The sequence below is a fragment of the Lithobates pipiens genome, unplaced genomic scaffold (assembly GCF_037356315.1).
Source record: "Lithobates pipiens isolate NorthernLeopardFrog02 unplaced genomic scaffold, aLitPip1_a1.2 Scaffold_10, whole genome shotgun sequence".
Classification (NCBI taxonomy): domain Eukaryota; kingdom Metazoa; phylum Chordata; class Amphibia; order Anura; family Ranidae; genus Lithobates; species Lithobates pipiens.
This window is the reverse complement of record NW_027507686.1, coordinates 14,871,950-14,889,449: the sequence shown is the minus strand read 5'-3', so window position 1 is coordinate 14,889,449 and position 17,500 is coordinate 14,871,950. Positions and strand designations below refer to the sequence as shown.

The 17,500-nt window shown below is 41.9% G+C and overlaps 1 protein-coding gene across 1 annotated transcript in view; it reads left to right on the top strand.

Annotated features, from left to right (window-relative positions):
- The window catches only part of LOC143927509 (neural-cadherin-like), a 189,547-nt gene that overhangs the window by 45,993 nt on the left and 126,054 nt on the right, over positions 1-17,500 (top strand). The window contains exons 2-5 of the mRNA XM_077451614.1: positions 5,182-5,379; positions 9,482-9,707; positions 12,783-12,987; positions 14,637-14,748. Coding sequence (XP_077307740.1) covers positions 5,182-5,379; positions 9,482-9,707; positions 12,783-12,987; positions 14,637-14,748 — 741 coding nt within the window. The remainder of the gene's footprint in view (positions 1-5,181; positions 5,380-9,481; positions 9,708-12,782; positions 12,988-14,636; positions 14,749-17,500) is intronic.

Sequence of the window (17,500 nt, the reverse complement as noted above, 5' to 3'; positions counted from 1 at the left end):
CGCTACATGGAAACTGTATATTATGACTGTCTTTACTACCTGGTGCCTGTTTTATTTGATATATCCCACACCCACCTAACTGTCCCCGAGCCACCCCCATCAAATCATTCTCTGCAGCTATTACCTTTTGTACCACCACCCCCACCCTTTAGAATGTAAGCTCTACAAGCCGGGCCCTCCTGTACCTTTTGTATTGTGCTGTAATTGTGTTGTCCCCCCTATACATTGTAAAGCACTGTGTAAACTGTTGGCGCTATATAGATCGTGAATAAAAAAATCGTGAATAATAATATAGCACTACTATTGGGTTGCTTTCAGTGATATTGTATGTTTGTACACTCAATCAGGTGTGTCAGACGGCATGAGGTTCTTGAGAAGGTCGAGGCAAAGAACAAAGGATGCATCCTATCTAGTGGCTCCTACGGGGGTAGCGCTGCACTTGAATTTAATTACATTTTTTAAATAATTTTTTGAATGCCAACAACAGTTTAAATTGTATACAAGTTGTATGAGTAGTGGAGTAATATGAAGAGTAATATGAAATCGGTAAAGATTTCATATGTAGACAGACATACGGCGAGTCTAGTAGTTGAAAGTAGAAAATTGGCAGCACCCATTTATATCTATATTTGTGTATTTTTACCTTAATTTCAAAAGGTGTAGTCGGTGTAGCAAATATTTAGTTCAATAGATTTTTTTTTTTTTCAATTATTTTACTTTATGGTAGACATAATTTACAGCATCATTGGAGTACTGTTTTTGTTCATGTGATTCTGTATATACAGGATTTGTATAGATTCCATTTTCATGGCTGATCATTTTCTTCCTGCCTTCCCCTCGCAGTACAAGCTTTGAAAGTAATTGGCCTTAATTTAACAATCCGTGTGCATATTGGACATCTTGTAAAATAAATGCTTTCTGCCCTTTGAGAATCACCTCGCCTTGGTTTTTTTTGTTTTTTGTTTTTTTTGTAATAAAAAGCAAATTTTCATGTGATTTTTACATCACTTAGAAAAACAATCTCCCATTCAAGGTTATGCTCTCAAAAGAAATAAAAAAAAAAAAAAAAAAAAAAAAAAAAAAAAAAGCACACATCATTAGACTTGTTTTGCTTCAGATTCCCCATTCTTTTCAAGGCGAGAGCAGGGTTGTGTGTTTGTTTGCTTTCACAATGCATTTTTTCTCAACATGTTTAATGTCAGGGATTGTGTTAAAAAAAAAAAAAAATTATATTAATAGCCAAAGCAACAATGGACAAATAGGAAAATAAATAAATATATATATATATATATGAAGATATGCATAATGGATGTAGATAAACACTTGAGTTTTAACTGCGGCAGAGGATCAGCGATGTAGAGCTGAATAACGGAGCAAAGGTCGCCAACAGGGAAAAGGCAATGCAATAATGGTCTGTATTTCTTCTGCTTCATAAATATTTGTTGCCCCGATGAGGGTTTTAGGTCATGGGTGTGCGCTGGTGCAACAAGGGGGCAGCAATCACAAAACACAGATTACAGTGTAATACATTTTCCATGGTCATGAAGTCCTACACAGCTACACAGTTGCCAACGTCATTTTTAGCCACTTCCCTACCAGTGGCTTAGTAACTAAGAGAGGGTGCTGAAATGTAGGCATGAATCAATGCTGTCGATCCTTTATGAGGGATAGTGCTAGTTCTACTTCTTGGCATTAGCAGCAGAGATTGGAGTAGAGGCTGTTGTGCCAAGCTGGAGGCGCTATGGTACTTGTTGTGCAGCCCTTGTACCCCAATAGTCTTTATAGGTAGGACTCTACTTCCCTGGTGCCCATCCTGTAAGCCTTTGGCATTTGTTGTGTAGCCCTTGGACCCCAACAACCTATTGGTAGGACTCTATTTTCCTGATGCCCAACCTGTAAATCTTTTTGTACTTTTGCAGTGCTTGGACCTCAGCAGTCTCTATTGGTAGGGCTCTACTTCCCTAGGGTCCAACCGATAACCCTTTTGGTACTTGTGCGGCCTTGGACTTCAGCAGTCTCTATTGGTAGGACTCTATTTCCCTGGTGCCCAAACTATAATCCTTTGGTTCTTGTTATGCGGCCCTTGGACCCCAACAATCTCTATTGGTATGACTCTACTTCCCCAATGCTCAACCTATAACCCTTTTGGTCTTTAGCAGCCCTTGGACCCAAACAGTATCTGTTGGCAAGACTCTACTTGCCCACCCTACAACCCTTTTGGTACTTGTGGTGCAGCCCTTGGATCTCAGCAGTCTCTAATGTTAGGACTCTATTTCCTTGGTGCCAACATGTAACTCTTTGGTACTTTTTGTGTGGCCCTTGGACCCCAACAGTCTTTTGGTAGGACTCTACTTCCCGGATGCCCAACCTGTAACCCTTTGGCACTTGTGCACCCTTAGACCCCAACGGTTTCTATAGGTAGGATTATACTTCCCTGGTGCCCAAACTATAACCCTTTGGGTACTTGTTCTGCCGCGCTTGTACCCCAGCAGTCTCTATAGGTAGGACTCTACTTCCCTGGTGCCCAACCTATAACCATTTGGTACTTGTTGTGTGGTCCTTGGACCGCAACAGTCTCTATTGGTAAGACTCTAATTCGCTGTTGTCCAACCTGTAAGCCTTTGGTACTTGTTATGCAGCCCTTGGACCCGAGCAGTCTTTATTGGTAGCACTTTATTTCTCTGGCAGCCAAACTATAACCCTTTAATACTTGATATGTGGCCCTTGGACCCCGCAGTCTATATTGGTAGCGGGATCATTGATTTGTAAATTGGTAATAGCAAAGATCTCTCTATTACTCTCATGTTATATGTTCCCAGTCTTGTTGCCTTCTTTAGTATTTCTCAAGCTTCTAACATCACCTGTAGCATTTCCACAATATCTGGCCATCATTTCCTCTAGTATGTCTGCAGTCCTCTCTAGCATTACATATACTAAACAATATGCGTAGCCCTTGGGTGATTGTAGTATATGCCCCTACACCCTTACGACATGGTCCCAGATTCTGGAAGAATGTAAACCCCACCCATGGTCTGCAGTTTGTCCAGCTACCTTCCAGGTGGGTGTGAACCCAATCGTGCCCTCTTTTCGGGGTTGGTCCTGCCCAGACCCTTGCCTCTAAATCTACAGGGACCACCCATCACACCCCTTTATAGGTTGGTCCCACTCAGACCCCACCTATGGAGAGACAACCCTCTTGTGACCCTAAGCCCTGCACATGTGCAGTTACTCAAATAAAGTTGACGCTGTGATCCCAGGACACAGCATCAGTGGGACAGATGGCCAAGATGTGGGACTGTCCCTGGCAAATCCCGTAAACTTGGCATGTGTGCCTATACCTCTTAAGAAGATGAACACTGAACCAATTAAACCTCCCAAAAAGTCCACAGCTGGGATCACCACTGACCCCTATGTCATGGAGGAACTCTCTGGTTGCAACAAGTAGAGATGAGTGGTTTATTGCAGTGTAACTGATTTACTGGCAAAATGCCTGATTTGGCCGTCACTGCAAATTGGAAACACTCAATATTGTTCATTAATCTTCTCCTTTCTTTTATTTATAGAGGTCGTGTTTATTTCATTTTAAGTATATTTATGGTAGTTTCCACTTATTTCATGTAGTGTTCATTGTATTTGTGCTTTTTTGTATATGTGATAATTTTTTATATTGTATTTTACATTTTTTTTCATTGTCTGCTATTTTTTCCCTTTAAAACAAAAAAAAGAAACAATGACGATGCTTTAGATCAATGATCCCCAACCAGTAAGTCCATGGACCACTGATTGTCCACAAGAAAATTTTGGTGGTCCTCAGGGTTTCTGCTGTAAATCAACATTGTGGCAGATGTATACTTCCCAGTTTTGTTTACAGTGTTGTTCTTAAGTCTGACTGTCAGCGTGCATTGTTACCCGATGCCTGCTGTGTAGTTCTGGCTCCTGTGAACTCAGAGGGGGACACTGGGAGTAGTGCAGAGAGTGGGAGGTGAAGGAGGGAACTTCCAATGGCAGTGCTGATCAGACTGTGGAAAGGAAGCACGGACTTTGAGCACATGGCTAGAAAAGGAGGTGAGATCCAATGATGAGTCTGTGTAAGGCCATAGTGTGATGCAGAGTTTGGGGAGGGGCAGAGAGCCATGGTATTGTGTGTGTGTGTGTGTGTATAAAGCAGCTGTGTAATCCAAGGGGAGGGGGGCAGAGAGCCGGAGCATTGTGTGTATAAGGCAGCAGTGTAATCCAAGGGGAGGGGGGCAGAGAGCCAGAGTATTGTGTGTATAAGGCAGCAGTGTAATCCAGGCGGAGGGGGGCAGAGAGCCGTAGTATTGTGTGTATAAGGCAGCAGTGTAATCCAGGGGAAGGGGGGCAGAGAGCCGTAGCATTGTGTGTATAAGGCAGCAGTGTAATCCAGGGGGAGGGGGGCAGGGAGCCAGAGCATTATGTGTGTATAAGGCAGCAGTGTGATCCTGAGGGATGGGAGCAGAGAGCCGGAGCATTGTGTGTGTATAAGGCAGCAGTGTGATCCAGGGGGAGGGGGCAGAGAACCAGAGCATTGTGTGTATAAGGCAGCAGTTGTGATCCAGGGGGAGGGGAGCAGAGAGCCACAGCATTGTGTGTGTATAAAGCAGCAGTATGATACAGGGGGAGGGGAGCAGAGAGGTGGAGAATTGTGTGTGTATAAAGCGGAAGTGTGACCCTGGTGGAGGAGGACACTGGGCAGAGAGCTGGAGCATTGTGTGTGTATAAGGCAGCAGTGCGATCCAGGAGGAAGGGGGCATAGAGCCGGAGAATTGTATGTATAAAGCAGCAGTGTGATCCAGCAGGAGGGGTGCAGAGAGCCGGAACATTGTGTGTATAAGGCAGCAGTGTAATCCAGGGGGACCAACACTGCGATTTGCAGATGGATTTTGGAATTTTGGCGGGAGATTGGGCTCAGGGAAGGTATCAGCAGCGTGAGCTTTTAGGAGAACCTGTCACTTTGCCCACACAGGACAGCAATGCTAAACTATATGCATGTGACCACTACAAGGAGGAATATGAATCTGTACATGGAATCTGTACATGGAACACAAAAAATTTTAAAAAAAGGTACCAAGCAATGATTATAAAGATAACTCAAAATGTGTAATAACTGAGAATATACAATCATTGTTCTTCAACGTTTGTTTATTGATTTGCATTTAATAGGCAAGGCCTGGCACCTGATCCACCTTCAGCTCACAGTCACCGACGTCAATGATGAGTCTCCACAATGGACGATGGAGCCATTTCCGTACTTGGCAGCCGTGTCACATCTGGCCCCGGCAGGGACCTGTATTTACAAACTACACGCAACTGACAAGGATGAAGGATCCAATGGAGAAGTGGAGTATTTCCTTCTGGAAGGTAACAGTTCATTGTATCAAGGTGATGGACGGCACAGTTCATGCAGGAGCAAACCATGGAAATCTCCCTTTGCGCCCTCTCACACTGATGCGCTTTGGTGCAGCTTAGGGCCCTTTCACACTGATGCACTTTTAATGCATTCCCTTTGACTTACAATGGAAGGTGCCTTTTGGTGCATTTTTGAAAAACTGCACCAAAGATGCAGCATGCAGGACTTTTCAAAGTGCAGCGCATCAGCAGTTTGTAAAGTTGCATAGGATTTAATGGGGAATTGTTTTTCATGCACTTTTGTTGCCCTAGAAAAGCACACCAGTGTGAAAGGGGCCTTACAGTTGCCACCAGAACAGGAATAGAGGTGAAACCTTCAAATGGGGACACTAGTTCTGTTGATAATTGTCTAAGAGGGGCTTTACCTTCACTTCTGGAGAGATTTTTCCTCTTACTTCCCATTGTATCACCAGGACAGGGCGTTAGGGGGAACCTTCCCAATGTAGCGCAGAAGGAGGTCACGGCTACAGCCCCATCAACTGCCTGATCTCAGTCTTTTGGGCTTAAGGGCTTAGCCCATGTTTGTGCAGCGCTTGGACCCCAACAGTCTCTATAGGTACGACTCTATTTCCCCGGTGCCCAACCTGTAACCAATTTGGTATTTGTTGTGCTGCCCTTGGACCCCAATAGTTTATTAGTAGGACTCTACTTCCCTGGTGCTAAACCTGTAACCCTTTGGTACTTGTTGTGCTGCCTTGGACCCCAACAGTCAATTGGTAGGACTCTACTTCCCTGGTGCCCAACCTTTAAACTTTTGGTACTTGTTGTGCTTCCCTTGGACCCCAACAGTCTATTGGTAGGACTCTACTTCCCTGGTGCACAACCTGTGACCCTTTGGTACTTGTTGTGCTGCCCTTGGACCACAACAGTTTATTGGTAAGACTCTACTTCCCTGGTGCCCAACCTGTAACCCATTTGGTACTTGTTGTGCTGCCCTTGGACCCCAACAGTCAATTTGAAGGACTCTACTTCCCTGGTGCCCAACCTGTGACCCTTTGGTACTTGTTGTGCTGCCCTTGGACCCCAACAGTCATTTGGTAGGACTCTACTTCCCTGGTGCCCAACTCATAACCCTTTGGTACTTGTTGTGCTGCCCTTGGACCACAACAGTCAATTGGTATGACTCTACTTCCCTGGTGCTCAACCTGTAAACTTTTGGTACTTGTTGTGCTGCCCTTGGACCCCAACAGTCTATTGGTAGGACTCTACTTCCCTGGTGCCCAACCTGTGACCCTTTGGTACTTGTTGTGCTGCCCTTGGACCACAACAGTTAATTGGTAGGACTCTACTTCCCTGGTGCCCAACCTGTAACTCCTTGGTACTTGTTGTGCTGCCCTTGGACCACAATAGTGTTTTGGTAGGACTTTACTTCCCTGGTGCCCAACCTGTAACCCTTTGGTTCTTGTTGTGCTGCCCTTGGACCCCAAAAGTCAATTGATAGGACTCTACTTCCCTGGTGCACAACCTGTGACCCTTTGGTACTTGTTGTGCTGCCCTTGGACCACAACAGTCTATTGGTAAGACTCTACTTCCCTGGTGCCCAACCTGTAACCCATTTGGTACTTGTTGTGCTGCCCTTGGACCCCAACAGTCAATTTGAAGGACTCTACTTCCCTGGTGCCCAACCTGTGACCCTTTGGTACTTGTTGTGCTGCCCTTGGACCCCAACAGTCATTTGGTAGGACTCTACTTCCCTGGTGCCCAACTCATAACCCTTTGGTACTTGTTGTGCTGCCCTTGGACCACAACAGTCAATTGGTATGACTCTACTTCCCTGGTGCTCAACCTGTAAACTTTTGGTACTTGTTGTGCTGCCCTTGGACCCCAACAGTCTATTGGTAGGACTCTACTTCCCTGGTGCCCAACCTGTGACCCTTTGGTACTTGTTGTGCTGCCCTTGGACCACAACAGTTAATTGGTAGGACTCTACTTCCCTGGTGCCCAACCTGTAACTCCTTGGTACTTGTTGTGCTGCCCTTGGACCACAATAGTGTTTTGGTAGGACTCTACTTCCCTGGTGCCCAACCTGTAACCCTTTGGTTCTTGTTGTGCTGCCCTTGGACCCCAACAGTCAATTGATAGGACTCTACTTTCCTGGTGCACAACCTGTGACCCTTTGGTACTTGTTGTGCTGCCCTTGGACCACAACAGTCTATTGGTAGGACTCTACAACCCTGGTGCCTAAACTGTAATCCATTTGGTACTTGTGCTACCCTTGGACCTCAACAGTCAATTGGTAGGACTCTATTTCCCTGGTGCCCAACCTGTAACCCTTTGGTACTTGTGCAGTCCTTAGACCTCATGAGTCTTTACTTGTAGGATTGTGCTTCCCTAGTGCCCAACCAATAATCATTTGGTACTCGCAGTCTTGTAGTCAAGCTGCAGTTCCTCCAACCCAGATCTGTACAGACCTAAGGCTTGGGGACGGGGGGGATGTTGCAAGAGCCTGTTAATCGTACCTGTGATGCACTGATCACAAGTATAATGCTCTGCAGGCTTCGTTGAAAAAAGTAATAATGCACTTCGTGAATCAATGATGCTGCATCTACAAGATCTCAATCATCTACATCTACAAAAGGTGGACTATCACTTAATGGCAGAACTGTGGTGTGGCCCGGGTCGGCAGCTCTTTCCATAATGTGCAATTAGGCACAACATAACATTATGGCAGAATTACCTATATATCTTCCCACCTCCAATGCTGACATTTAAGAGCCACCCTTCGCCGTTCCCTCCGCTGCTCCCACCATCTTCTTTGGCAATTGTTCCAGATTTGGCATCGCTCCTCCTCAGCCACGGGGTGGTGAATGATGATATGACTCCCATACATGCACACTGGGGTGCCATCATTCTCTGGCAACTCCTAAAAAAATAAGTAAAGATCCACTTTACCTGGTAAAAAAATATAAGTACCAAGAGCCAGGGGCGTTGCTAGGTCTACAAAAGATCTGAGGCTAGAGCCCATAGCAGCGTAGTAAAGAAAGTCATACGCTTGGGCGGGCATACACATGCATATACAGTAATATACGTGTGTGTGTGTATATATATCCCCAGAGAGCCCCCCCTACATCAGCATTCCCAGAGAGCCCCCCCTACATCAGCATTCCCAGAGAGCCACCCCTGCATCAGGGTCCCCAGAGAGCCCCCCCTTACATCAGGGTCCCCAGAGAGCCTCCCCCTTGCATCAGGGTTCCCTGAGAGCCCCCACCTAAATTAGGGTTCCCAGAGAGCCTCCCCCTTAAATCAGGGTCCCAGAGAGCCTCCCCCTTAAATCAGGGTCCCAGAGAGCCTCCTCCTTAAATCAGGGTGCCTAGAGAGCCTCCCCCTTGTATCAGGCTCCCCAGAGAGCCCCCCACTTACATCAGGGTCCCCAGAGAGCCAACCCTCCCCTTGGGGACCCCTGCATAGACTCGGGGCTATGGGCCCCAGATTCGGGGCTATAGCCCCAAAAGCCACCCCCTAGCGACGCCACTGCCAAGAGCTAAGCCCAAAATGTAGTACTGATAATACCCAATCCCTCATCTAGTGGACTGGTGGTTTGCCGAGTATGCATGCAAAATGTTTTTTTTTTTTACTATGGTATAGGCAGACTTTAAAGGATATCAAAACCCAAGAGCAGTTTATCAGTCCTTAGATATGGGGGCTGCATTCATTTTTATTTTTTTTTCCAGACTAAGCGCATTTTCAGCAAGTACAGAAAATACCTGTTGATCTTGCTGGAAATGCAGTACCCTTGTCACCTCCTGTGAGCTCAATTGCACAATGTATGAACTACCGGTATGTTATTTTCCTTCTGTAAACTGCCAAGCCCCCCAATCCCTGGGTAACAACCACGATTTCCTCCATAGATACAGTGGAGGAGTAAGTGTAGTCACCCAGGGACAGGAAGCAATTGCAAGATTACCAGGTGAAAATAAATGAATGAAAGCATTAAAAAACAAATGTATCTACCACGTCTAGGGACTAGTATGCTACAATATATGACATTACTGTTATTTGGGGGTTTAGAGACACTTTTTAATGGGCGTATGATGTCTTTTCATCTTTGATCCAGGTGGAGGGGGCAGGTTTACAGTGGACAGAAGCTCCGGCTGCATAATGACCACAGACAAGAGCCTAGAGGAGGATGCGGAGTACCGGCTGACAGTAGAAGCCGCTGATAGACCCGGAAAGAGAAGTCCTGCGGTCACTGTCTCGGTGGTTGCTGGTGTCCGACCTCCACAGTTCAGAAACGCATCATACACTGTCTACGTTCCGGAGAACACACCCGCGGGACAAGTGTAAGTCATCTAGATATCCTTGATCCATGTTGGTCAACCCTTACCAGAAGTGAAACCGAGTTTCCCTAAATTCCTGTGTCCAGAAAAATGGCTCCCGTCCTCACATTGTATGTCAACCTGATATGAATGAAAATGGCTTCAGCTTTGTCCTCCACCCATAGAGGAACTCCCTATAACGCAATTCGCCCATGTGAGAGCTTGGTGAACTGGAAATCATTAGACCTGTGCACTGACAAAAAAATGTGTTCGTTTTTCGCTTCATTCGTTTTGTTTTTTTTCTGAAATTCGGAAAACCAAAAATTTGGATTTTGGAATTTTGGAAATTCAAAAACTCCAGAATTCAGAAATTTAAAAAATTCTAAATTTGAAAATTAAAAATGTTGATAATTCGATAATTTGATAATTTGGAAATTTGAAAATTCGGAATGATCGAATTATCACATTTTTTAATTTTCGAATTTAGAATTTTAAAATTTCTGAATTTCCAGATTTTCAGAAATTCGAAAATTCGCAAATCTGAAAAAAGAAAGAAAATCAGTAATATTAAAAAATAATACCTAACTATTTAATTATAGGTATTGGAACTTCCTTTAAAATTTGGCTGTTTATGAACATAACAAATACAAATTTATCTGAAGTTAAGAATTATCCAAAATAACGAATGCTGCATCTAAAAAAATGGAATGGAACAAATTAATAATAAATAATAATAATAAAAAGTTTTTTTATTATTATAGTTATTTATTGTTATTAGATCGTTACGTTCCAACTGTTTAGATATGGCATTCGTTATTTCAGATAATTCGCAACTTCGGATTCATTCATACTTGTTACGTTCACTAACAGATTTTAAAGGAAATACCTTAATATTTATTATTAGTTACTATTTCATATTTTGCGGGTTTTCGAATTTCAGATTTTCATTCTTTTGAATATTCAGATTTTCATTCTTATTCTTGGATTTTCACATTTTCAAATTTAAGAATTTTTACATTTGTGAAATTTCGAATATTCAAATTTTTGAATTTCAAAGTTTTGTAGTTCGAAAATTCACATTTTTGAATTTTAGAATTTCCGAAATGTTCCAATTTCCGAAATTTTCAAATTTCGGCAATTTCAAATTTCCGAAATTTTGGAAATTCAGAATTTTCGTAAATTTGGAAATTAGGGAATTAAGGATTTTGTCAAAATTTGTTAAAAAACTAATTCGGAACTAAACCAATTGCACATGTCTAGAACTCATTCTCAACCAGCACCAGCTAACAGTGTAACCAGCTGGCTGTGATAGAAATCCAAGGCATGTGGGCAGTACTGTTTTTTTTCTTGTTTTTGGTGACCACAAAGGAAGTGAGGGTACACCCCCCCCCCCCACAACCTTGACACAGAAATCACTTAAAATTAGACAGAGGTCCCCACACTTCCCATTCTATCCAAAATGTTAAAAAAACGTCATTCTTTAACATTAAAGTGGAGCTCCAGCTCGGTTTCCCCACCCTGCTCCCCTCCATTTTTTTATAACTAAAATACCCTAGACTTACCTTTTAGATGTGCACTGACAAAAAATGTGTTTGTTTTCATTTCATTCGTTTTTTTGGAAATTCAGAAATCCGAAAATTCGGATTTCAAATTTCCGAATTTCTGAATTTTCAGATTTGCATATTTTCGAATTCCGAGTTTCTGAATTTTTTAATTCCGAATTTTCAGATTTTTCAGGAATTCAAAAATCCAAAAATTTGAAAATCTAAAAAAAAGAAAAAAAATCAGTAAAATAAAAATAAAAAAACAACAATTAACTATTAAATTATAGGTATTGGAATTTCCTTTTCAAATTTGGCTGTTTGTGAACGTTAAGCATACAAAATTATCTGAAGTTACGAATTATCCAAAATAACGAATGCTGTATCTAAACAAATGGAATGGAACAAATTAATAATAAATAATAATAATATAAGGTTTTATTGTTATTATTGTTATTTTATTATTATTAGAACCTTATATTCCATTCATTTAGATACGGCATTTGTTATTTCAGATAATTCATTCATATATGTTCACTAACAGACAAATTTGAAAGGAAATTCCAATACCTATAATTTAATATTTATTATTAGTTAGTTATTATTTCAGATTTTCGGGTTTTTGAATTTTCATTCTTTTGAATGTTCAGATTTTCATTCTTATTTTTGGATTTTCAAATTTCCAAATTTTTGAATTTTTGAATTTCCTAATTTCGAAATTTCAAAATTTCGGAACTTCCGAATCTCTGAAATTTTGAAATTCCGAAATTTTCCAATTTCTGAAATTTCTAAATGACGAATATCCTAAATTCTGAACTTCTGAAATTACAGAAATTTAACATTTTCAAAAATCGTTCATTTAGAATTTTCAAAATTCAGAAATTTAGAATTTTCAAAATTCAGAAATTTAGAATGTTCAAAATTCAAAAATTTAGAATTTTCAAAAATTCAAAGTTCGGAAATTCGGAAATTAACAAATTTGTCAAAATTTGTTAAAAAAGCTAAACGAATGGCACATGTCTACTTACTTTCCTTCCCCTTCTTTCAAGAGCCAGGCCTTCCTCATGCACATATTATTAAGTAAGGGCCACCTAGTCATGGAGTACTGTAACCCCAATCAGCGTGATGACACCCCACAGAGGGCGTGTCTGTTTTGGGTTGCGCTCACATTGAATGGGCTGAATGACGCTGGCTGTCGTTCACCCCCAAAGAAGACCGGCAGCACTCGACAGAACAGGAAGCTGGGGACAGCATTGGAGCTCGGCAAGAGTGTGTAGAACCTGTAACAGCTGAAGCAATTACCAAAACTCACGCTCCCTGCTGATCGGAGAGCTCCAGCCTTGACTTCTCCTAGACCTTAGCAGAGAGACCACTGCTTCCACACACACAACGAGGGTTCTTCTCTTCTTGTGCTAGCAGGGGACATGCTTTTCTGCTCAGTCTGTGGCTGAATTCTAAGAAAATGAACTAAGACTTTGCACCACTTTTTGTTTTGCCGCACCAAGATGGAATTTTGTTGATTTAGACTGAATGCTTTAACCACATTTTCTTCTTCCAGACTGGGGGCAGTGTTGGCGCTCTCCCACCAGAACAGGACTTTAAGCTACAGTTTGGTGTCAAACCCTCACAATTTGTTCAACATTCACCACCTGAGCGGTGAGATATCGATGACAAAGAGTGTGGATTATGAGACGGAGCCCCATCAGTTCCTGCTCCTGGTGAGAGCAAGTGAAGACCACCAATCCCTGACCAGCACTGCGGAGGTAGGTGCAGAATGCATGCTAGGTATTGGCCGATCACTGTGTATAGCGAGGTTATACCGTATGTATGTTTGTACTCTCTCTCTCACCCCCTTCTCTCTCTAATCCCCTTCTCTCTCTCTCTCACCCCTTTCTCTCTTTCTCACCCCCTTCTCTCTCACCCCCCTTCTCTCTCTCACCCCCCTTCTCTCTCTCTCACCCCCTCTTTCTCACCCCCTTCTCTCTCTCTCACCCCCCTCTTTCTCTCCGACCACCTCATTTCCCTCCCTCTCTCTCTCTTTCACCCCTCTCTCTCTCACACCCCCCTTACCTCTTTCTGCCTTTACTTCTTCCCCATCTCTCTTTCACCCTATCTCTCTCTCCTCCTCTCTATCTCTCACCCTCTCTCTCTCTTTTGCTCACCCCTCTTTCTCTATTGCCCCGCTCTCTCTCTCTTTCTCGCTCACCCCTCTTTCTCCCTCGCTCACCCTCTTTCTCTCTTGCTCTCTCTTTCTCCCTCTCTCACCCCTCTTTCTCTCTCGCTCCCTCTCTCACACAACCTTTCTCTCTTTCTGCCCCTCTCTTTCTCTCTTGCTCACCCCTCTTTCTCTCTCTCTCCCTCTCTCTTGCTCACCCTCTTTCTCTCTTTCGCACACCCCCTCTCTCTCTCTCTCTCTCTCTCACCCCTCCTCTCTCTCTCTCCCCCTCTCTTGCTCACCCCTCTTTCTCTCTCTTTCTCCCCCCTCTCTCTCTCGCTCCCTCTTTCTCTCTCTCTCTCTTTCTCCCCCCCCTCTCTCGCTCACTCCCTCTTTCTCTTCCCTCTCTCTCTCTCCCTCGCCCACCCCCTCTTTCTCTCTCTTTATCATCCCCCTCTCTTTCTCTCTCGCTCACCCCCTCTTTCTCTCTTTCTCTCTCTCTCTTTATCACCCCCCCCTCTCTTTCTCTCTCGCTCACCCCCTCTTTCTCTCTCTCTCTCTCTCTCTTTCTATCTCACCCCTTGCCTACCCCCTTCTCTCTCACCCCTCACTCTCACTCTCTCGCTCACCCCCTTTCTCTCTTCACCCCCTCTCGCCCCTCTCTCTCTCTCACCCCCTCTGTCTTGCCCCTCCCCTCCCTTTCTCGCTCTTTCTCTCTCACCCCCCTCTCTCCCCCCACCTCTGAAGTGGTGGAGCTCTAATAGGAAGAGGTGTAGCCTACATGTGGATCTTAAACAGCAAGGGGTGGGACAAATTTAGATGGGAGGGGACCCAAATGTAGTCTTGCCTAGGGCAGCAAGAGGCGGGGCAGTGACACAAGGTCTGCGGGTTCTAAAACACGCTGTCACCTTTCTTGTGCTATGAAAAAAAAGCTGATTTTCTCAGCTTTTTTAAAAAGAATCAATTGGCAGATAAAATGGCCCCCACATGGCAAAGTCGTCTTTTTAAGTCGCACAGCTCTTCCCGGAGACACGGCCTGTCTGTGACGATGCCGGGGCCTTGTAGTTTTTCTGGCACGTACACGCACGGAGGGAGCCGCTTTATGACCCTATCACATCGCTGACGTGCAAGCAGATGCTTTATTGTCCTGTTTGCCGGCAGCAGGCTCTCACTGATTCATTTTTATATCAAGATATTAGTGTCCGGTTTATTGCGCTCTGCTGGAACTCTTCCGCGCTTAATGGAAATGTCTTGCAGGTTGCGGTGGTGATTACAGACGTAAATGATTGCGCCCCCGAATTTCAGCAGACCATCTACAGCAAGGAAGGCGTCCCTGAGACCGTGCCGCCGACATCCACCCTGCTGCAAGGTTAGTAACATCTGGCCGAGCTAACGAGGAGCCATAAATTCTCCGGCAAAGACGCCGCGCAGAAAAAAACAAAAAAAAAATGCTCAGATACTTACCCCCAACCGCAAGGATCAAGGAGGAACTCCGGAGAAAGTTCAAATTACCGAGAAGCTAGACTCATTTCTATATTTTTATTCTTGTTGGTTATTCGGAAAGTATTGTAGCCAATAAGGTCTGGAGTAAGCCGAGGCGGCCACATCCCCAAAATGTACACATTACCTATGGAATCCAAAAATTAGAATTTTTAAGTCACCAAGCCCCCCCAAAAAAACAAATAACCTACAATTATAAAACACTCAATTTTATTAAATATTACTTAAAAATCATGGTAAAAGCAGGGCAGATAGGCATTTTTTTGGGTGTCATTGTATATTTCCTGTTATTATTTGAGCCTTTGGCTCCCAGTACTTTTAGGGCACCAAACCACAAAAAAATTTAACTACAATAATAAAACAATCAGTATTATTAAATATTACATAAAAGCAAGGCATGATAAATACAATATATACAGTGCTGTCCAAAAAAATGGCCTGGCGTTAGTTAAAGCTCTGGCTTCAAAACTTTTAAGGCACCAAACCAAAAAAAAATATGTTACAATTCTAAAACAATAAAAAAATTAAATACATTTTTTTTTTTATAAAATACATTTAATAAAATAAATTGTATTAAATATTACATAAAATCATGGGAAAAAGCAAAAATGACAAAAAATAAATAAAAATTACAATTATAAAACAATACATTTTATTAATTGTTTTATAATTGTAGGTTTTTTTTTTTTTTTGGTGCCTTAAAAGTGTTGAAGCCAAAGCCTCAATGACACCAGAAAATTTTCATTTTTGCTTCTTTCCATGATTTTATGTAATATTTAATACAATTTATTTTATTAAATTTATTTATTAAAATACACATGGCTTCTCACAAACTGCAAACGCAACTTCTTATGACTTTCTTTCACCAATGTCTTTCTTCTTGTCACTCTTCCATAAAGGGCAGATTTGTGGAGAGACGACTAATAGTTGTCCTGTGGACAGATTCTCCCCCCTGAGCTGTGGATCTCTGCAGCTCCTCCAGAGTTACCATGGACCTCTTGGCTCTTCTCTGATGAATGCTCTCCTTGCCCCGGCCCGGTCAGTTTAGGTGGACGGCCATGTCTTGGTATGTTTGCAGTTGTGCCATACTCTTTCCATTTTTGGATGATGGATTGAACAGAGCTCCGTGAGATGGTCAAAGCTTGGGATATTTTTTTAAAACCTAACCCTGCTTTACACTTCTCCACAACTTTATCCCTGACCTGTCTGGTGTGTTCTTTGGCCTTCATGATGCTGTTTGTTCACTAAGGTTCTCTAACAAACCCCTGAGGGCTTCACAGAACAGCTGTATTTATACTGAGATGAAATTACACACAGGTGGACTCTATTTACTAATGAGGTGACTTCTGAAGGCAATTGGTTCCACTAGATTTTGGTTAGGGGTATCAGAGTAAAGGGGGCTGAATACAAATGCCCCCCCCCCCCATATTTATTTGTAAAACATTTTGAAAACCATTTATCATTTTCCTTCCACTTCACAATGATGTGCCACTTTGTGTTGGTCACATAAAAACTCAATAAAATACATTTACATTTTTTGGTTGTAACATGACAAAATGTGGAACATGTCAAGGGGTATGAATACTTTTTTAAGGCACTGTAAGTTAAAGCTTTGATAGTCTACAAAAAAAAGTGACTTCACAGATGTATATTAGATCCGCTATTGAACTTTCCATGGTTCTCCAGCCTGTTAAAGTTTCATTCTGCATTGTTATGGCAGTAGCTATTTTCAGATAAAAGTGGCCTCTGCAGCAGATCCTCCGCAAGATCACTTTTATCGGTAGCGGGAGTGGCCAACCCTCCCGCCGCGCTCCTGTGCCCTCCGCCCCTTTACCGGGGCCACGGAGGCGATCGGATCCTTCTTCTGGCTTGGTATAGAGCCGAGTGAGGGGGAAGATGGCCACCACCCAGCTCCATACCATTGCAGGGCGGAAGTGACTTCAAAATGTCACTTCCATCCATAGCTCTTAAAGGGAATTAAAAAAAAAAAAAACATTTAATTTTTATTGCATTCAAGTGTAAATTTGAGAGGTCTTTTTGACCCCAGATCTCATATTTAAGAGGACCTGTCATGTTTTTTTTTCTATTACAAGGGATTTACATCCCTTGTAATAGAAATAAAAGTGACATAATTTGTATTTTTTTTTTTTTTTAAAGTACAGTGTAAAAATAAAAAATAAAAGGTAAAATAAGAATATATTTTTATATATAATATATATTATTATGATATTATATATAATATAATATTATATAATAATATATATTATATATAAAAATATATTCTTATTTTACCTTTTATTTTTTATTATATTATATATAATACTATATATATATATATATATATATATATATATATATATATATATATATATATATATATATATTATAATAATATATATGATATTATATATAATATAATATTATATAATAATATATATTATATATAAAAATATATTCTTATTTTACCTTTTATTTTTTATTTTTACACTACTTTAAAAAAAAAAAATAAAATACAAATTATGTCACTTTTATTTCTATTACAAGGGATGTAAAAAAAAAATAAAAAAAAAATATATATATATATATATATATATAAATATATATATATATATATATATATA